The 20,057-nt window shown below is 41.1% G+C and overlaps 1 protein-coding gene across 1 annotated transcript in view; it reads left to right on the top strand.

Moving 5' to 3' along the window:
- Nucleotides 1–20,057, top strand: part of DDX24 (DEAD-box helicase 24) — a 90,405-nt gene that overhangs the window by 7,588 nt on the left and 62,760 nt on the right. Inside the window, 2 exon segments of the mRNA XM_063440256.1 lie at nucleotides 1,515–2,203; nucleotides 7,142–7,582. Coding sequence (XP_063296326.1) covers nucleotides 1,522–2,203; nucleotides 7,142–7,582 — 1,123 coding nt within the window. The 5' untranslated portion in view covers nucleotides 1,515–1,521.

Genomic DNA, 20,057 nt, shown 5'->3' with positions numbered 1-20,057 from the left:
TTTAGTAGCCACAAACAAATATTAACACTAACTTTGGCCAGTGTTTGTCGTGAGTGACTGCAACTGGAGGTATTCCTAGCTTCCAATTTAAACACTGTATTTTCTCAAAAATACAGTGTTTACATGAGAGGCTGCAGGGAGCTATAGTTCTCACCTGAACAGCCTTTATTAAGCTGAAGTTGTTCAGGTGACTATAGTGTCCCTTTAATAAATCCAGAATAGGTTTTACAGCTTCAGTGATTTGATGTGGTCATGGTGCCTGAAGTCTGTGTGTATGTAATTTATAAAAGTATACATTTTTATGAATTTTTTTTGCAAAATGTAAAAAAAAAAAAAAAAAAGTACGCACTCCGTCCATTAAGCTCTTTTGGCACAAATTGTGCAATCCCCAGTTATATTCCTGGTTTAGTGAATATTTGTGTAAGTCTTAAAGGACAATTGTCACAAGCGGTTAATAACTACAAATATAACTAATTGTATAAGTAGTCTCTTTAAACCATAACCTATTCAATGAGCACAAGTTGTTAAAGGAGCACTGTTAACATTAGAACTGCAAACCTGTTTTTCTAACATTATAGTAAAATAATTTTTTGGATTTATAGGCCCCTTTCAGAATTTGGGAGGGGCGTCAATTTCCGTGCTGTGTCAATAATCATCTCCTCATAGATATGCTTTAGCTTCCTATGTCTCTATGAAGAATGTTTGGGTCATATCTACCCTGATGGTGACTAGCTCATCTATTTATTTTGTCAGTTTATGCCACCAACCTCAGATGCATTTATTCAAAATGTTTTTTTAGAGCAACATTGAACTTGTGGAAAATCAGGCTCAGCGAATGCCAGGTGTTTGGGAGGAACAAACATAAGGGCCAACAAGCAAAGCAGTCAGTTTACAAGAAACAAGACGTAAAGGGCAAGAGGTAGATCACCTACAGTTACACGATGACTAGATAGGTCATGTGTGGCCATGATATGGATTGCACTAGTGTTTTCGCATATATCCTGCAGAAACACATTACACAACACACAAATTATACACCGCCATCGCATACACACTACAGTGGGAGAGATATTTAGGGTTATTTACTAAACTCTGAATTTTTGCAAATTAAATCTGAATGGAAAAACTGAGGCATACAATTGTGACTATTTCCAGGTCAGCCTTTTTGCCTTTAGGTGTTTTATTCAGATTTATTTTTTGAAATTTAGTGAAATGTATCTCCAGCAGGGATAGACCACAGCAGAGTTATAGTGCAGGCTGAGTACATTTTCTAGTGAGTGCTGTGACCTACAGGTGTGAATACTGTGTTCTGCATATAAACAAAGAGCCCTGACCCTCCCCCCCCCCCCCCATTCCTCCCATAACCACTTCATCGCATGTTAAGAAACCTTCTAGGTTAGTGATGTGCCTAATGGAAAAAATATTAAGAAATTTGGTAATTTGCTACAGAACAAATTGAACTTGTAATTCTAGTTAAGATTATTATCTCTGATAGCGATTACTGTAATTTACAGACAAACCATGAATGCACACAAGGCAGAGAAAACTGTAAAGTTACGTTCTAGAGGGCAAAAGAAGGGCATTCAAATATTTGGAAAATGGCAACCAGTCTCAGTGGATAGAAGCCTGTTAGCTGATGAGACGCTGGATGAAATGATATGTTTTGAGGAGCTCACAGATTATAAACTTGTGAAATCTTCTAAAGAGTTATCAACAACAGAATTGATAAGAAAAAACAACGCAACTGATGGAGAACATGAACATTTTCTGAAGGCAAAAAAAAGAAAGAAATGTAGAACGAGGTTCGAATCTGATAGGGCAAATGAACAAGCTGAAGAGGAGTGTGAAGATATCATTTTTGATGATAATGATGTGATGGATATGGATGAAAGCCAAATCAACAAAATTGAGTGTGTAAAGGCAAACCTGCAGCCAAAAAACAAAAAAAGGAAACGAAAGTCAAAGAAAAAAATTGTCAGACCTTCAGAAGACCCTTCATCTTCAAAGAAGCTAAAGAATTGGGCTGCAGGTGATACATCTTGCAAAAATGTGGACGTGTCGGCATGGAAAAATCTGTGTGTTCCAAAAGTAGTACTGAAAGCGTTGAGCTTTTTAGGATTTTCCGCTCCAACCCCAATTCAAGCTCTCGTTCTGCCTCCAGCAATCCGAGACAAAATGGATATTTTGGGTGCTGCTGAAACAGGTAATTGTGGAAAATTTTTTGATACATAATACAAGTAATGAATATCTGTATGTATATCAAATCTTTATTATTTATTTTATTTTTTTTGTAGCACAATTGTGATGATCCATGCTATGTTTTATGTTTAATTTAGTAGAGTATGTTTAACCCCTTAACACCGCAGCCAAATGTACAAGTTGTGAACAGAACAAAACGTAAACAAAACCTGGCATTTACGCTATATGTCTGTCCAACCGTAATTCACCTCTTTCATATTAAATGCACCCCCCCTTATTATATGTCATTTTATTCAGGGGAAACAGGGCTTTCATTTAACATCAAATATTTAGGTATTGAACATAATTTAATATAAAAAATTTATAAAAAAAATGGGAGAAAAAAAATAATTTTTTAATTTTTTTTTGTTCTATGTGACATTTTAACTGTGGATGTCAAAATACTGTTTGCTTTTACTGCAATACAATACACATATTTGTATTCAGCGATGTCTCACGTGTAAAACAGTACCCCCTATGTACAGGTTTTATGGTGTTTTGGGAAGTTACAGGGTCAAATATAGCACATTACATTTGAAATTGAAATTCGCCAGATTGGTTACGTTGCCTTTGAGACTGTATAGTAGCCCAGGAATTAAATTTACACCCATAATGGCATACCATTTGCAATAGTAGACAACCCAAGGTATTGCAAATGGGGTATGTCCAGTCTTTTTTAGTAGCCATTTGGTCACAAACACTGGCCAAAGTTAGCGTTAGTATTTGTTTGTGTGTGAAAAATGCAAAAAACGCCAATTTTGGCCAGTGTTTGTGACTAAGTGGCTACTAAAAAAGTCTGGACAAACCCCATTTGCAATACCTTGGGTTGTCTACTATTGCAAATGGTATGCCATCATAGGGGTAATTTTCATTCTTGGGCTACCATAGGGTCACAAAGGCAACGTAAGCAATCTGGCGAATTTTAATGTGAAAAAAATGAAACACAAGCCTTATATTTGACGCTGTAACTTTTGAAAACACCATAAAACCTGTACATGTGGGGTACTGTTGTACTCGGGAGACTTCGCTCAACACAAATATTTGTATTTCAAAACAGTAAAAAGTATTGCAGCAATAATATCGTCCGTGTAAGTGCTGTTTGTGCGTGAAAAATGCAGAAAACGTCACTTTTACTGGCGATATCATCGTTGTAATACATTTTACTGTTTTGAAACACTAATATCTGTGTTCAGCAAAGTCTCCCGAGTAAAACAGTACCCCCCATGTACAGGTTTTATGGTGTCTTGAAAAGTTATAGGGTTAAATATAGTGCTAGCAAATTAAATTCCTTATACTTTCGGCATGGGTTGTCAGGCAGGTCCCGCTAATTGTAATTAATTAGGATACCTAATTATGTAAAATTATTACATAAATATATGTGTAGAATTAATATATGTATGTGTGTATATGTATATGTATATGTATATATATATATATATATATATATATATATATATATATATATATATATATATATATATATATATATATATACATATGTGTGTATATATATATAATTTTTTTAAATATTTTTATTTATATATAGGTATATATATATAGTGATATATACGTATATATTTATGTATATAGATATATATATTTTGTTCTACGTGTATTTTGAAATAAATATATATATTAATATCACAATACAGTTAGAACGAAATAACACATCTATATATTTTTTAATTATTTATTTTTAAATATTTTTTAAATTTTATTTTTTTACGTATTTACATATTTTTTTTTATATTATATATAACAATAATTCTATATATATTTGATCAGTATCAGTCTACGTGTAATTTGATATTAATATATATATATATATATATTAATATTTAAATACACGTCGTGTATGTGTAAATGTGTGTGTGTGTGTGTATATATATATATATATATATATATATATATATATATATATATATATATATATATACTTAGATCATATATATATAATATATATGATCTAAGTATATCTTATTTGTAACTGTAATTTTTTTTAACTAATATTTTATTTTATTTTATTTTAGGACAGGGGGGGGCAATGACAGTGTCAGCCAGTGATTTCACATCACTGGCTGACACAGGATCAGTGATCACAGTGACTGCCTGTCACTGTGATCACCTCCTGCAGATTGGGTAATTGACCACAGGGGGGAGTGCCTGGGTGGTACAAGCACTCCCCCCTTCCAATCTGCAGGGGGATCACTGTGCCAGTTACATGTGTCAGCCAATAGGCTGACACATGTAACACTGATCGCAGTGACAGGCTGTCACTGCGATCAGAGAGCTCTGAGATCGCAGTGACAGCCTGTCACTGCGATCTCAGACTTCGCAGATCGCGGTCACTGACCCCAGGGAGACTGCCTGGGGGGCCAGGTAAGTCCCCCGACCGCGATCTGCAGAAGGGGAACGCCGCCGGCCGCATGTGTCAGCCGATTTGAAATCGGCTGACACATGCTGAATACTGGTCGCAGTGACAGCCTGTCACTGCGATCAGAGACTGCAGATCGCGGTCACCGGCCACAGGGGGGGTTGCCTGGGGGGCCAGGCATCCCCCCCGACCGCGATCTGCAGCGGGCGATTAGCGCCGGCCACGTGGGTGCCATTATGGCGAGGACGTAATATTACGCCCGCCGGCGTTTAGAGCCGGTTCCTGCAGGGCGTAATATTACGTCCTCCGGACTTAAGGGGTTAAAGGGACTCTCCAGTGCCAGGAAAACAAACTAGTTTTCCTGGCACTGCAGGATCCTGCAGTGCCTCCTACCCCCATCCCATGTTGCTGAAGGGGTTAAAACCCATACAGTGACTTACCTAAATCCAGCGGAGATGTCCCTCGGCGCTGAGTCATGCTTTGCCCACGCTCATCCCCCACCGACGTCAGAGCATGGAGGTGTTGAACTTAGGTGCTGCACACTGTGCAACACTGAAACAGGACTCTCTAGTGGCCATCTGGGTGACTGTCACTAGAAATGTTACAAGGCAGCAATGTAGACACTGTAGTAGTTCTGGTGACTATAGTGTCTCTTTAAGAATTGTATATTTCTCGTAAATTAAACTTTGCTAGTTTAAAAAAAAAAAAAGTATTGGCTCCTAACATTTTTACCTGGCTCCTAGATTCCAATATATAGCCTTTATAAAATACAAATTGTGACTTTATTAGAATTTTATCTGAAATTCCAGCTCAATGATAAGAAAAAGCAGGGACTATGTTGTCTTTTGGTGATTGAGGTAAAATGGAGGTAGATATTCTATAATGTGGTGTAAAAAATACTTTTATTAAAACTCCATTCCTTATTCAAATACTATAAATACAATTCATAAAATGTATATCATTATCTGGAAATACAAATATTTGTATTTCTATCAAAATTCCCTAGCTGTGAAAATCCCCTACCCTCCTTACTTCCGGTGAGGGGAATCAGCTGGATCCTGTGCTGCACATGCCTGCTTGTACTCCTGCTACTCCTCCACAGAAAAGTCCTGAAAGGTAAGTAAAACTAGTTTTACACTTTCATTATAGTTAGTGCATTCACTAAGCTTAGGACATGGGACATTTAGGGTTAATGTTAGGGTTCAAATTAGAGTTAGGATTAGGGACTTGCTCATATTTAGTGATATTTCACAATAGGGGTATATCTATAAATAGTGATTTCTCACACTTTATTTTAACCCTTACCCCAAGGGTTAGGGTAAGAATAGAGTGTGAGAGAGGTTAGAATCACTTACCTAACCCTAATTTGAACCCTCACTTAACCCTAAATGTCCCGTGTGCCTAAGCTTAGTGAATGCACTAACTATAATGAAAGTGTAAAAGTAGTTTTACTTATCTTGCTGTGGAGGAGTAGCAGGAGTGCTAGCACGCATGTGCAGCACAGGATCCAGCTGATTCCCCTCACTGGAAGTGACGAGGGAAGGGGATTTTCACGAGGTAGGGGAATTTTGATAGAACACCCTGTGTGCTCAGCATCCCGGGTGCTCGTTAGTTTTACCAGGTAAAGATGGATCTGCAACAGACTTGTCCAATTTCGTGTGTGGGCTTGGTGCAAGTAGTAAGTGGCTCAAGGACAGAGGCTTCTCAATGAGCCTCTTATTGGTGTATTCCCTGGCTCAGACTTAAGTGAAGTGGGGAGAGCTTGCAGGGGCTGCACACAGGACATCTGAAGCTTTTTTTTTTCTCATGTATCCCCAGGAAGAATTACATGCCTTTTTTTTTCTTTGGGGTATATCCACAAAGCAAAGAAATTCAATGAACTGTTCCTTTAAATTGACAAAACTGTGTCAATTCCCTGTAGCCCTACCTAGTGAAGGCTGTGGAGAAAAGGCATCTTAATAATGCATTGCAGGATCCTCTTTAGACCTCTATTGTATTGTTAATGACTCATGCTCCTGGCAGACAGGGAAAGAATATCAGGGCCCACAAAACCATTGTGTTTCTCTTCTACTGGCCACTGCACACCAAATGTCTCTTTTTGGGTCTTTATAAAATATACAGACTCCTAAAAATGGAAGATAATTTTAACATATGCCACATATAGCATGGAGTTGCATAGTTTGCAAGAAAGTTATTAGACATTTCCTCATTCGTAAAACAGTTAAAGGGACACTATAGCTACCCGGACAAGTTAATTTCAATGAAGTGATCTGGGTGTTATGACTTGCAATTGAAAAACATTGCTGAGTTTAAATAACTTTAGTGGCTGTCACACTGACAGCTACTATATGTGCTTCTACTGAAATAGCCATGTGAAACTAGCAAGCTGAAGGATTTTAGGGGTCTCAAGTGTCCCATTAAAAGTACTTCTTCTTTTTGTAGACTGTTCATGACTTATGTGGGGGGCAGCAGATTGTAATAAAATGTTTAACTCAATTCAATTAATAAGAATTTCTTTTCCTTTCCCAGGAAGTGGTAAAACTCTTGCCTTTGCTATTCCTATGATTCATTCTATACTGGAATGGCAAAGAAACAAAAAGGGTTTTGAAGAAGAAAATAATTCTGATGATGGGAATGTGCAAAAGGATGCAGAGAATACACACATGGATGAAACCTACTCTATAAATGAGGCAGAAAATAATAGTATTGTTCAGTTAGAAGACATAGATGATACAGTTCACGAGGAAGAATATATTGACAGTGATGCCAGTGCTGACGGGGAAGATAATGAGTCTATTTCTGTGGGATGTGTTAAAGTTGTGAAGGATGTGGATATTAAATTCAACTTGTCTCCAACTAACTCTCAGAAATGCGATAGAAACAGACCGTTGCTTGGACTTGTTGTGATTCCAACTAGAGAGCTGGCCGTCCAGGTTAAACATCACATCGACGCAGTGGCTCAATTTACAGGTGATTCTTTGTAAATATAAATATTAAAGGAAAACAGTCCTTAAAGGGTTACTCAAACCATCATAACCACTACAGCCTGCTTTTGTGTTTGTGATGGTAATGGGGCAAATAGCAAAACAGTTTGCCCTTTTGTCTTGGTGGGCAGCAGGTTTTCTCTGTAAGCATATTTATGACTTGTACCTTCTTCAAAACTGCTGAAGCGGGATGTCAATACTGCCACTTATTCATTGACTGAGAGTGTCAGCTGATCACTCTCAGCCAATGAATTCCCATCTGCATAGGAATATGTGCAAAATTTACTTTAGCCAGCTGAAAATCGTATTCCAGTCTGGCTAATTACGCCCAAATGAGGCATCTCTGGCAGCAAAGGAGTTAAACTCCATTTGCGCAGCCGTTTATAGCAAAACACTACACTTACAGACTTCAGGCACTGTAACAACTTCAAAACACTGAAGTGATCATGGTGCCTAGTGTAACCCTTTAAAATAAAAGATCACATGTATTTTTTTGTAGTGCTGGCATGTAAGTTAATGCCTTTTCCAGTGCACATCTTACGCTTACTCTTGATTTATGTGAGCAGCTATCTTTAGTCAGTTGCCCAGCTTATCTTACAGGAACCATGCTAATTGTCTAGTGCTAGTGTGTATTGGCAAATCTTGAAATCGTGAGCAAGCACAGCAGATCTAATAAATGTGCCCTTGGATGATTTCATGCCTTTAAATTGTGCATTCATCCTTTTGACCGAACAAGACTAAAGATTGCAGTCCCCACACATCAAGAGTAAAGTCATGAGATGCACAAAAAGTGTTGTTTTCTCATTAAACAATAATGCACTCAGAGACCGTATTACCTGCTATCTTTTATTTAAAGTAATAATTTTAAAAGGGACAATTTTCCAATTTATTTTATTCATACATGTCATGCTAAAGTAATATGGTGCACACTGTGTGAAAAATATATACAATTCATGTGTTCAGTAAAATTGCTAGGAGATTTGTAAATACTTTAAAAAAAAAAAAAAAATTGTACCACTCTGTATAACTAGATAAAAAGGAAGGATTTGATGAAGCAGTAGATAAGATTGCTGGACAGAAATAGTAGGGGTTAACCCATTTAACTAAATAGCAAACAAGAAGAAACTGAACTGTCCAGTGACCAAAATGTATAATAAAAATTAACTTTTAAAGGACCACTCTAGGCACCCAGACCACTTCAGCTTAATGAAGTGGTCTGGGTGCCAGGTCCAGCTAGGGTTAACCCATTTTTTTTTATAAACATAGCAGTTTCAGAGACAGCCGCTAGAGGCGCTTGCGTGATTCTCACTGTGAAAATCACAGTGAGAGCACGCAAGTGTCCATAGGAAAGCATTGTAAATGCTTTCCTATGCAACCGGCTGAATGCGAGAGCTCCCTGCCCAGCGCTGGAAAAAGGTACGTTTTAACCCTTTTCCCCTTTCCAGAGCTGGGCGGGAGGGGGACCCTGAGGGTGGGGGCACCCTCAGGGCACTCTAGTGCCAGGAAAAAGAGTATGTTTTCCTGGCACTAGAGTGGTCCTTTAATATATTCAAAGTTTAAGAAGAGCTGGAAAAATACCTGGCTCTGAACAAATACATATATTAAACACTACATAAACCTAATCAGAGAAGAGAGGGAGAACAAAGAGGGTGCAGAGAAAAAAAATATATAAATAAAGGTACAGCTAATCTTGTCCCTGCTATACTGGTAAATAGAAACAGAGAGAGTAGTATCTGATTCTCAATGTGTGAGAATACTCTATACTACTGAACTGAAAGATGAAACAAAGTCACTGTTTGACTGAAACATTAGTCATCTAAACAGAGTATCTAATTTATCAAAAGGAAAGAGAAAGGATATCTGTTCTAAAATAACGATTTAGTGGAGTGTCAAGCAGAGACAATAGTAATGCCAAGGTTAATGCTGAGTCTCACTCAAACCAGTGCAAAAACGGCCCTGAATGTCTAAACAGTGACTAGGGGTTGCAGCATAGTTTGTTAACAGACCTAAACAAATAACCTGGAGAAAATAATAATAAACTAAATAAAATGATATCCCAGGGTAGTACAAATACTTAGGTGAAGACAGCAAAGAAATAACCCTGTCACAGTAATTTGCTGATCTGTCCTGGACTAGCTAGTAATAGTGTAGCTATTATAAATGTTTGATGTGCTAAGTTAGTGAAAGGAATGTCTGCTGCTGTTTCCTTAACCGTGGATAAGCTAGAAATCACTGCCAAAGCCTAAATCTACCGTATATACTCGAGTATAAGCAGAGTTTTTCAGCACATTTTTTGTGCTGAAAAACCCCAACTCGGCTTATACTCGAGTCAATAATCTGTATTATGGCAATTTACATTGCCATAATACAGACTGGGGGCTGTGGGGGCTGGCAGAGAGTTTACTTACCTGTCCTGCAGCTCCTGTCAGCTCCCTCCTCCTCCGCCGCGCTGTCATTTCAGCACCTCGGTCAGCTCCCAGTGTAAGTCTCGCAAGAGCCGCGGCTCTCGCGAGACTTAGAGTGTGAGCTGACAGAAGAGCTGAACAGACGGCGCGGAGGAGGAGGGAGCTGACAGGAGCTGCAGGACAGGTAAGTAAACTCTCTGGCAGCCCCACTCTCCCCCCCCCCCACTGAACTGCCAATGCTGGACCATTAGGGAAGGAGAGCCCCCCTCCCTGCCATATATCAAGCAGGGAGGGGGGACGAAAAAAATATATATTAATAATAATAATAATAATAATAATAAAAAAATTAATAATAATGAAATTAAATAAAAAACAATAATAAATTATAATAAAAAGAATAAAAATAAAAAAAGGCTCTGCACTCATACACACACACACTGCACTCGTACACACATACTGCACTCGTACACACACAGCATTCATTATACACACACTGTAAATAAATATTCAATTAATATATTTTTTTTTAGGATCTAATTTTATTTAGAAATTTACCAGTAGCTGCTGCATTTCCCACCCTAGTCTTATACTCGAGTCAATAAGTTTTCCCAGTTTTTTTGGGTAAAATTAGGGGCCTCGGCTTATATTCGGGTCGGCTTATACTCGAGTATATACGGTAAATTGATTTTGTTTCAGGTTGCTAGGCTGAAAAGACCTAAGGTATTAGTCACAGAAATACTTAGCTATCTAATCTCAAACGTCTAACTGATAGAGAGAGCTGATCTGTCGCTAATTTGCCGAATAGCAAATTTCTTAAAACTGGAAGAATATTAACAGATTTCTGTGAGAAAGTCTATGTAACGGATCCACTGGCACCCCGACTGGGTACCTCCGTTGAAAGATGCTCCTAGCGCTTCCAGAGGACTCCAAGCACTCCACCAGACACCATAAGCACCGCAGGCTGCAGCTATCTCCCTTCAGAACGAAGCAGGAACAAGCTCTTACAAGAGCTCAGTGATTATAGCAAGGGAATATGCCTAGCATAGCAATCCCTTGTAGCAGGTTCCCCCAATAAGACACAGGACTCAAGTTGAGGGTAAAACAGGAACTCTGGACTGGGACACCCAGTCTGGCTTTTATTACACTTGTACACTTACAGGCCACACCCAGGGGGAGGCATAAAATAACCAATCAGATACATGGTACAACCCACACATCCCCTCCCCTCAGATAACCAGTTAACATAATTATACAGCCAGGAAAACTACAGTTTTTATACATGTGCTATAACTTTAAATCCATACATCCAATCTTCCCCAAAACCACATATGTGGAATCAGCACACTTTAAACATAAACCCTTCCAAAAATCAGCCAAATCCCTCCAGTGGATCAAAAGTTAGCTGGAAGTCCTTTATGACCGACCGCAAGCACAATTTCCTGCCCAAAACAGTTCCATAGATTTGGGCTGTGCGGTCGGTCAATTTCATGCGAAAAAATGACTAAGTCCCAGTTCGAACGGGACTTAGTCTCTGGAGCTGCAAGTTCAGTATGGAAGAAGGTAAGGGTCAGCGGTGTTCGGCAGAATGTGTAGCCGATTTTAGTTCCACAGAATCTTTAACATACACCGCTGACCGCATTCGAATGACCAAAATGGCCGCCGCCACGTGTTCGGATGCCGAATGGCGGCCACCCAGCGCTCGGCAATTAACCTGCAGTAACCTCACAGCCTGGGAGGTAAATTGCCTGCACACTTTAACTTCTGGGTGGTCCGCCTGTGTGGTACTTGGTTCAGTAAGCCCTATTTACTGAACCAAGTGGGGGAAAGCCAGGGGCAAGTTATTTTACAGGTCTGGGGACATAGTCTTAAAGGGGCATTGTTACCCGAAGTTACAAGATGTCCCCAGACGGTTCTTAAAGGGCCATACACACCCAATAAAAGTCCATTCCTTTTCAGGGGCCATAGTCTTAAAGGGTATTGTTACCCGAAGTCTCAATATGTCCCCAGACAGTTCTTAAAGGGCCAGCAGCAGTACAATAAAATACCATTCACTGTACTTAAAGGGCCAGCAGTCGCACAATAAAATACAATATGCCCCAAATAATCCAGGGGCCATAGTCAGCAGGTAGGAGGCGGGCAAACAGGCTTCTCCAGGGCCCAGTGGCGAGGTTGGTTTCGCCACATTTCTCCCCTTTTCCAAACAGACTAACAGGGTACCTGACCTCTTGCCGGTCAGTGCCCTTGTTAGTCCAGCAGCCCACCCACAAAACAAAAACAGCAGTACAGCCCACCCACAATAAATGGTTACTACACCTGAGTAAGAGAAAAACTTGTCCAGGTCCAGGTGCCTCACCATGGCTGTGTGGGGGACTGGTAGGCTGTTTTGGTGGGTTGCTGAGTGGGCAGAGCCCAGCGGTACTCTGCCCTGGTGTCAGCACTACCCCGGGAGTAGTCTGGTTGGAGCCTTGCTGGAGACCGACTGTCTCCCCTTTAGATGCACAGCTCTGCTGCTGGAGACCGACTGTCTCCCCTTTAGATGCACCGCTCTGCTGCCAGAGGGGGAGACCGACTGTCTCCCCTTTGGATACATAGCTCCGCTGTTGGAGGGGGAGACCGACTGTCTCCCCTTTGGCTAAGCAGCCTTGTTGCTGGGGGACAGGACTGACTGTCCTTACACCCTGTGCTGTAGGTGCAGAGACCACGGTCCCATCTGCACAGTTGTGGGACTTACAGTCTCCCCCTGGTACATTAAGCTGCTGCTGGGGAGAGGTGGTAACAATCTCCTCTCCCATTAGAACACTCTGCCCATTGATGATCTGCCGCTGGGGAGAGGAGGTAACAATCTCCTCTCCCATGCCTACTTTCAGTCTTTGTGGAGGGAGACCAACTGTCTCTCCTCCCAATTCAGTGTCCTGCTGCTGGGGAATAGAGACTGGGCTCTCTATTCCCAAAAAATCACGCTGCTGCTGGGGGGTAGGACCAACTACCTCTGCCCCCTGTAACTCAGCCTTCCGCTGGGGAGGGAGGACGCTGCTCTCCTCTCCCTGCACTTCACACTGCCTTCCCGGCATATCACTCTGCTGCTGGGGGGTAGGACCAACTACCTCTGCCCCCTGTAACTCCAGCTCTAGTTGGGGATCTGGGCCGGTTGCCCAGCATCCCTGTAGGGCCGGTGGAGAGATCTCGGTCCCATCTCCACCTGCCTGCAGGGGGTCCTCCCAGGACCAGTCTATGAGGTCCTCTACCTCGGGTACCTCTGGTTGCTGTTGGGGAGGGAGACCGGTTGTCTCTTCCTCCAATAACCCATTCTGCCGCTGAGGAGTGAGACCGACTGTCTCCCCTCCCTGTAAAACATACTGCCGCTGGGGATCTGGGCCGGGTGCCCAGCATCCCTGTAGGGCCGGTAGAGAGACCTCGGTCCCATCTCCACCGGCCACTTCGGTTTCTTCCTCGTCCCACTCTACCTGTGGCTGGAGTTTCTCCCAACGTGCCCACTGGCCTTCCCTCAACGCCCTGTGTTGTAGGTTCCGGGTCACCATGTCCCACACGAACCGCACGTATTTCTCCTCTGGATTGGGTCCGTAAAACTTCAGGCGCAACCCTACCATCGTGCCAAACTCTAGTACGGAGTAGCTATACGCCATGCTTGCTGTAGCCACTGCTGGTTCCATTATGTTGCTGAAGATAGGGACGCTGCACAACTCCACACGTTACCGGTGTCTCTGAGCTGCTTCTCCCCGCACTAGGACGCCATCCCACCGCTTGCCACCAATGTAACGGATCCACTGGCACCCCGACTGGGTACCTCCTCTGGAAGCGCTAGGAGCATCTTTCAACGGAGGTACCCAGTCGGGGTGCCAGTGGATCCGTTACAGTCTAATACTAAGTTCGATGAGTAAATCTAAATAATCTAACGCAACTTGTAAATAAAGCTACACATGGGAGCCCCGACGCGCGTTTCGCCTGTGAGCGGCTCTTCAAGGGGTAAGTGATACCCTCGTATGCTCGATTTAAATAGGGCGCCAAAAAACCTAGTTGGTGGGAGGAGCTAGATAGTGTGAAACTTAACTCCTTCCGTGTCGTCAAGTCCCACAGCTGAACAAAAATAGCTTGAAAGAATAATTTAAGAAACATATTCTGCAGAGGTTGCTATAATCATGAGAGGATAAAGTAAAATTGATGAAGAGTTAATGGTGATCATAATGATTAAAGAAATCTTAGTTTTGGACATTATAATGTTTTTAGGAAATTATTGTTAAAATATGATTCCATAATTGATAAATGCATGCTGTATGGGTGACTAATGTAGGGGTCAAAATACTATAGCCTACATTGACCCACAGTGGTGTAAATTCTATACATTAACTGTATTGTATAGAAAGCAAGTTTTTACAAAAAATTACACTTGTCATAAACAGGTAATATGCATATAATGAAACGATATTTCATTATACACTGTGTGCAGAATAATTAGGCAAATTAGTATTTTGACCACATCATCCTCTTTATGCATGTTGTCTTACTCCAAGCTGTATAGGCTTGAAAGCCTACTACCAATTAAGCATATTAGGTGATGTGCATCTCTGTAATGAGAAGGGGTGTGGTCTAATGACATCAACACACCTATATCAGGTGTGCATAATTATTAGGCAACTTCCTTTCCTTTGGCAAAATGGGTCAAAAGAAGAACTTGACAGGCTCAGAAAAGTCAAAAATAGTGAGATATCTTGCAGAGGGATGCAGCACTCTTAAAATTGCAAAGCTTCTGAAGCGTGATCATCGAACAATCAAGCGTTTCATTCAAAATAGTCGACAGGGTCGCAAGAAGCGTGTGGAGAAACCAAGGCGCAAAATAACTGCCCATGAACTGAGAAAAGTAAAGCGTGCAGCTGCCAAGATGCCACTTGCCACCAGTTTGGCCATATTTCAGAGCTGCAACATCACTGGAGTGCCCGAAAGCACAAGGTGTGCAATACTCAGAGACATGGCCAAGGTAAGAAAGGCTGAAAGACGACCACCACTGAACAAGACACACAAGCTGAAACGTCAAGACTGGGCCAAGAAATATCTCAAGACTGATTTTTCTAAGGTTTTATGGACTGATGAAATGAGAGTGAGTCTTGATGGGCCAGATGGATGGATTGGTAAAGGGCAGAGAGCTCCAGTCCGACTCAGACGCCAGCGAGGTGGAGTACTGGTTTGGGCTGGTATCATCAAAGATGAGCTTGTGGGGCCTTTTCGGGTTGAGGATGGAGTCAAGCTCAACTCCCAGTTTCTGGAAGACACCTTCTTCAAGCAGTGGTACAGGAAGAAGTCTGCATCCTTCAAGAAAAACATGATTTTCATGCAGGACAATGCTCCATCACACGCGTCCAAGTACTCCACAGCGTGGCTGGCAAGAAAGGGTATAAAAGAAGAAAATCTAATGACATGGCCTCCTTGTTCACCTGATCTGAACCCCATTGAGAACCTGTGGTCCATCATCAAATGTGAGATTTACAAGGAGGGAAAACAGTACACCTCTCTGAACAGTGTCTGGGAGGCTGTGGTTGCTGCTGCACGCAATGTTCATGGTGAACAGATCAAAACACTGACAGAATCCATGGATGGCAGGCTTTTGAGTGTCCTTGCAAAGAAAGGTGGCTATATTGGTCACTGATTTGTTTTTGTTATGTTTTTGAATGTCAGAAATGTATATTTGTGAATGTTGAGATGTTATATTGGTTTCACTGGTAAAAATAAATAATTGAAATGGCTATATATTTGTTTTTTGTTAAGTTGCCTAATAATTATGCACAGTAATAGTCACCTGCACACACAGATATCCCCCTAAAATAGCTATAACTAAAAACAAACTAAAAACTACTTCCAAAAATATTCAGCTTTGATATTAATGAGTTTGTTGGGTTCATTGAGAACATGGTTGTTGTTCAATAATAAAATTAATCCTCAAAAATACAACTTGCCTAATAATTCTGCACTCCCTGTATATCCTGACATAGTAAGTTCATATAATTAATTGTTAAAATATTAAATCCAGTTATCAGGTACATGACATATAAATAACCAGTGCAGATATCTATTAATGCAGCATCCATAAAGCAATAAGAGTGTTAATAATATAAGGGATTGTGACGAGACCAATCTCGCCACATTGCATTGGAGGAGCCTGGTTGCCCGCCTTCTGCCTTTGGATTATGGACCGGCAGCTAAAGGGTTAATTTTACTGTGCAGAAGGATTTATTACTCCTCTTCTGCACAGCCGTTCGGTAGATTCTATCTACCGAACAAACAGCCTTTGTTTCAGCCTCCCCAGAGCCGTGGGAAGCCGGCCGGCGCTGTTAATGGGCCACTCAGAAGCTGGAGTGCGCCCTCCATTTACCTCCCTGAAGCCGCGGTTAACCGCAGCTTAACAAGCGTGTGCCGGCAATTGACCACCCAGTAGCTGCGGTTAACCGCAGCTCAATTGATTGTTACTGGGTGGTCGCGGTTACACTTAGCCGCCACACGATGGCGGTGTTCTGGATTTCCCCGGGCAGCCAGCACTTTCCTGCCCGGCTTTCCTGCACCAATCCCGGACACTTTTACGTGCAGGCACCGCTGAACCTCCAGCCCCTGGTTCTAATTCGTACGGATTTAACGAATGCATGTAAATTCGGTATTTTATGTTGGAGGAATGTTTTAACCCAGATAGCCATGCCATGGAGCATATTAGTTTAATTAAAGACTTTGGCTCCATGGCAATTAAACTGTATTCGTGTGGTCTGAGTGCCATTCACCTAATAATGTGCACTCATACCTTAGCTATCTGGGGATATGTTACATGTATATATTTACTGTACCATTTGTCCCATTATGTATTTTAAAGTGATGGTCTGTCTTTGTGTCCCCACGTGTGTAATGAAGTTTTGCCTTTGTCCTGGGAGATAATTGAATTACTTCTCCAGGGCAGAGAGGAGGAAGCCAGGATGCATTGTGGGGATGTTTTACTTCTGTATGTCCTGAAATGCTACTTGTCTGTCCTTTGTTACAGTCTTCCATCCGGTCCCCTAGGGGAGTGTCCACCAGGTGGGAGACCTGCATAAATACAGGGGCAGGTAGCCCTCAATAAACAGACCACTGCTTGACCCGCAACACGGAGCCTTGTCTCGTTCTTGGGGGGGATTCACTGTATGCTGATAGGGACTGACTGCCAGGAGTGTAAGCCGCTTAGGAGCTTTTCCTGTTCGTCTGTTAGCAGATATTTGTGAGGTTCCAGTTCGGGAGTTTGGAGTGCTACCTTATTCCCTTGTATGCAGTTCGGGAGTTTGGTGCATTCACTTATATCCAATTCGCGAGTTTTGGTGATTTTTCAGTAGCTGTGCCTGTCTGTGAAAAGAGGATTATCGCCTAAACGATTTTAACCCCATGTCTGCTGAACGGGTTCGTTACAGGGATTATTGCAGAAATGATTACGTTTATCTAGGTGTATATGAATTATGCACAGCCCAGAGGAAAAACAGCTGTGACTAGTGCACTGTTCTGGGTGCAATCTCAGAATATTTATAAGCAAATACACCAAAGCTAGAGAGTCCAAAGAGAAATAGAGGGTCAAAAGACATTTGATGTTGAAAAATGGTATAAAGTCCAATGTAGTGAGGAAAGGTCATAAAAGGTCAACATGTCTAGAAATGGGTAGAATAAATTACAATAGAAATTAGTACCGTCAGAGAACATAATGACATTATTTGTGAATGAAGGGAGTGTGGTTGTATTCTTCATTTAGACCACAATGTGTCAGTGTCTTGAATTTGTAGATCCACTGTGACTCTTTTTGTAATAAGAGTCTATTTAAATTTCTTTTTCTTAGGTTAGGAAGAAGCTTTTCAATTGCTTGGAATTTCAGGCAATCCACTTGTCCATTGTGGAAATTCTGAATATGTCTAGCAATCGGAGTAGGAGTAATGGTGCTTTTGATAGAACCAATGTGTTGTAAAATTCTACGTCTGAATTGCTGAAAGGTCTTGCCGATATATTGTAAACCACAATTGCATGTTATAAGGTAGATTATATGAGTGGTACGGCAATTAATAAGGGCGTTTGTGTAGACCATTATCTTGGAATGATTTGATTGGGTTGATTTAGATGGAAAGATGTACTTGCATGCTTTACAATGTCCACATCTATATGTCCCTTTGGTTTGTCTAAGCCAATTGGGAGTGGCAGGAGGAGATGCTAAATGGCTGTGAACAAGAATATCCTGCAAGTTGGTTGCTCTCCGAGCTGTCACTTCTGGATGGTCGACTAACAGATTATGTAGTATTGGATTGTGGCATAGTATAGGACAATTTTTTTACAGTATATTGGACATAGTGGCCCATCCACTGTCGAAGGTAGCAATACATCTAGGAGTAAGATTGGAGGTCTTGGTACGTGTAGATCTAAGACTAGTGAGTCTGTTTGACTTGCTCGTTGAAACACCTTTTTAAGAACCCTGTTGGGATAGCCTAATGACTTAAAACGGGTTTTCAATAATTGGCATTCTTGGTAGAAAGAACTGTCCTCAGAGCAATTTCTTCTGGCACGAAGATATTGGCCATATGGAATAGAGGCCCTCAAACTGTACGGGTGGTGGCTTTCCCAATGAAGGAGACTATTAGTTGCAGTTGACTTTCTATATAGCTGGGTTAGTATAGTGCCATCCTCATGTAGTATGATTCAAAGATCCAAGAAGATTAATTCTTGTACATCGATAACTGAGGTCAGTTTGAGGTTAATATCATTGCTGTTAAGGACATTAACAAATTGCTCAAAGGCTGGAATAGAGCCAGTCCAGAAGAGCAGCATGTCATCGATGTATCTGTACCACGTAAAGATGTATCCATGGTACATTTGATACAAAGATGAGTTGAGGACATGCTGCTCCCACCAACCCAGAAACAGATTAGCATATGTTGGGGCACAAGCCGTGCTTATAGCCGTACCAGTCAGTTGTAGATAGTACCTGCCGTTAAATATGAAATAATTGTGAGTCAAAATGAATTTTAATAACTTTAGTATAAAATTCTTCTTTAAAGGATCATGGGTGGATTGATCCAAGAAAAATTCCCATGCTTGAATTCCTTTTTCGTGTGGAATGTTGGAATATAAAGATACCACATCTAAGCTTGCCAACAGGGTGTAGGGTGGAACCTGTAGGCCCTCCAGGGTCAATAGAGTTGACTTTGTGTCCTGTAAATATGATGGTAGTGTGATGACCATGGGTCGTACAATTTTGTCAATCTGCTAGATCTTTCAGTTAAGCAGTTATTGCCTGAGACTATAGGTCTACCAGGTGGATTTTTTGGATTTTTATGTATTTTTGGTAGACAATAAAATGTAGCTATAGTCAGATGTTTGTGTGGTAATAGATATTTGTATTCTTGAGAAGTAATGATCTGTAATGATTCAGCTTCTATCAGATTGTTATCTAATTCCTTGACAAAGTCGGTCGTAGGATCCCTGGGTAAAGTTTGGTAACAGTCCTGGTCATCTAGATGTGCCATACACATTTCAATGTACTTATCACGATTAAGGAGAACAATGTTACCACCTGTTTTAAAAGTAATAACTTGGAGGTGGGTTCTCAGGCAGTTCACCCAATATATTTTAGTAAAATAATATAATTCTATATGAATACACTTAGAATGAAATTGGATAGAAATTAAATATTTAATATATAAAAGATTTTTTCAATTATATATCTGGGGACCTGCCTGACAACCCACCTCCAAGTTATTTCTGTTATTTCCTGGCTCTCATTCCCACCAAGTCATACGAAGACATTACGAGCACATGCACAGTGTCGTTCACAGCTTGTCCTAAAACAGGCGTAGGCAACCTTCGGATCTCCAGATGTTTTGGACTACACCTCCCGTGATGCTTTGCCAGCAATATGGGGGATGTAGTCCACAACATCTGGAGTTCCAAGGGTTGTCTACCCTTGTCCTAGAGAATTAATGCATTCAATTATTCTCTGTTATGAGATTCATTGGTGGTTTGTGGCATTGGATTGGACTAGAAGACTGAAGATAATGC

The sequence above is a fragment of the Pelobates fuscus genome, chromosome 13 (assembly GCF_036172605.1).
Source record: "Pelobates fuscus isolate aPelFus1 chromosome 13, aPelFus1.pri, whole genome shotgun sequence".
NCBI classification, from domain to species: Eukaryota; Metazoa; Chordata; class Amphibia; order Anura; family Pelobatidae; genus Pelobates; species Pelobates fuscus.
This window is presented reverse-complemented; position numbering and strand designations above follow the sequence as displayed.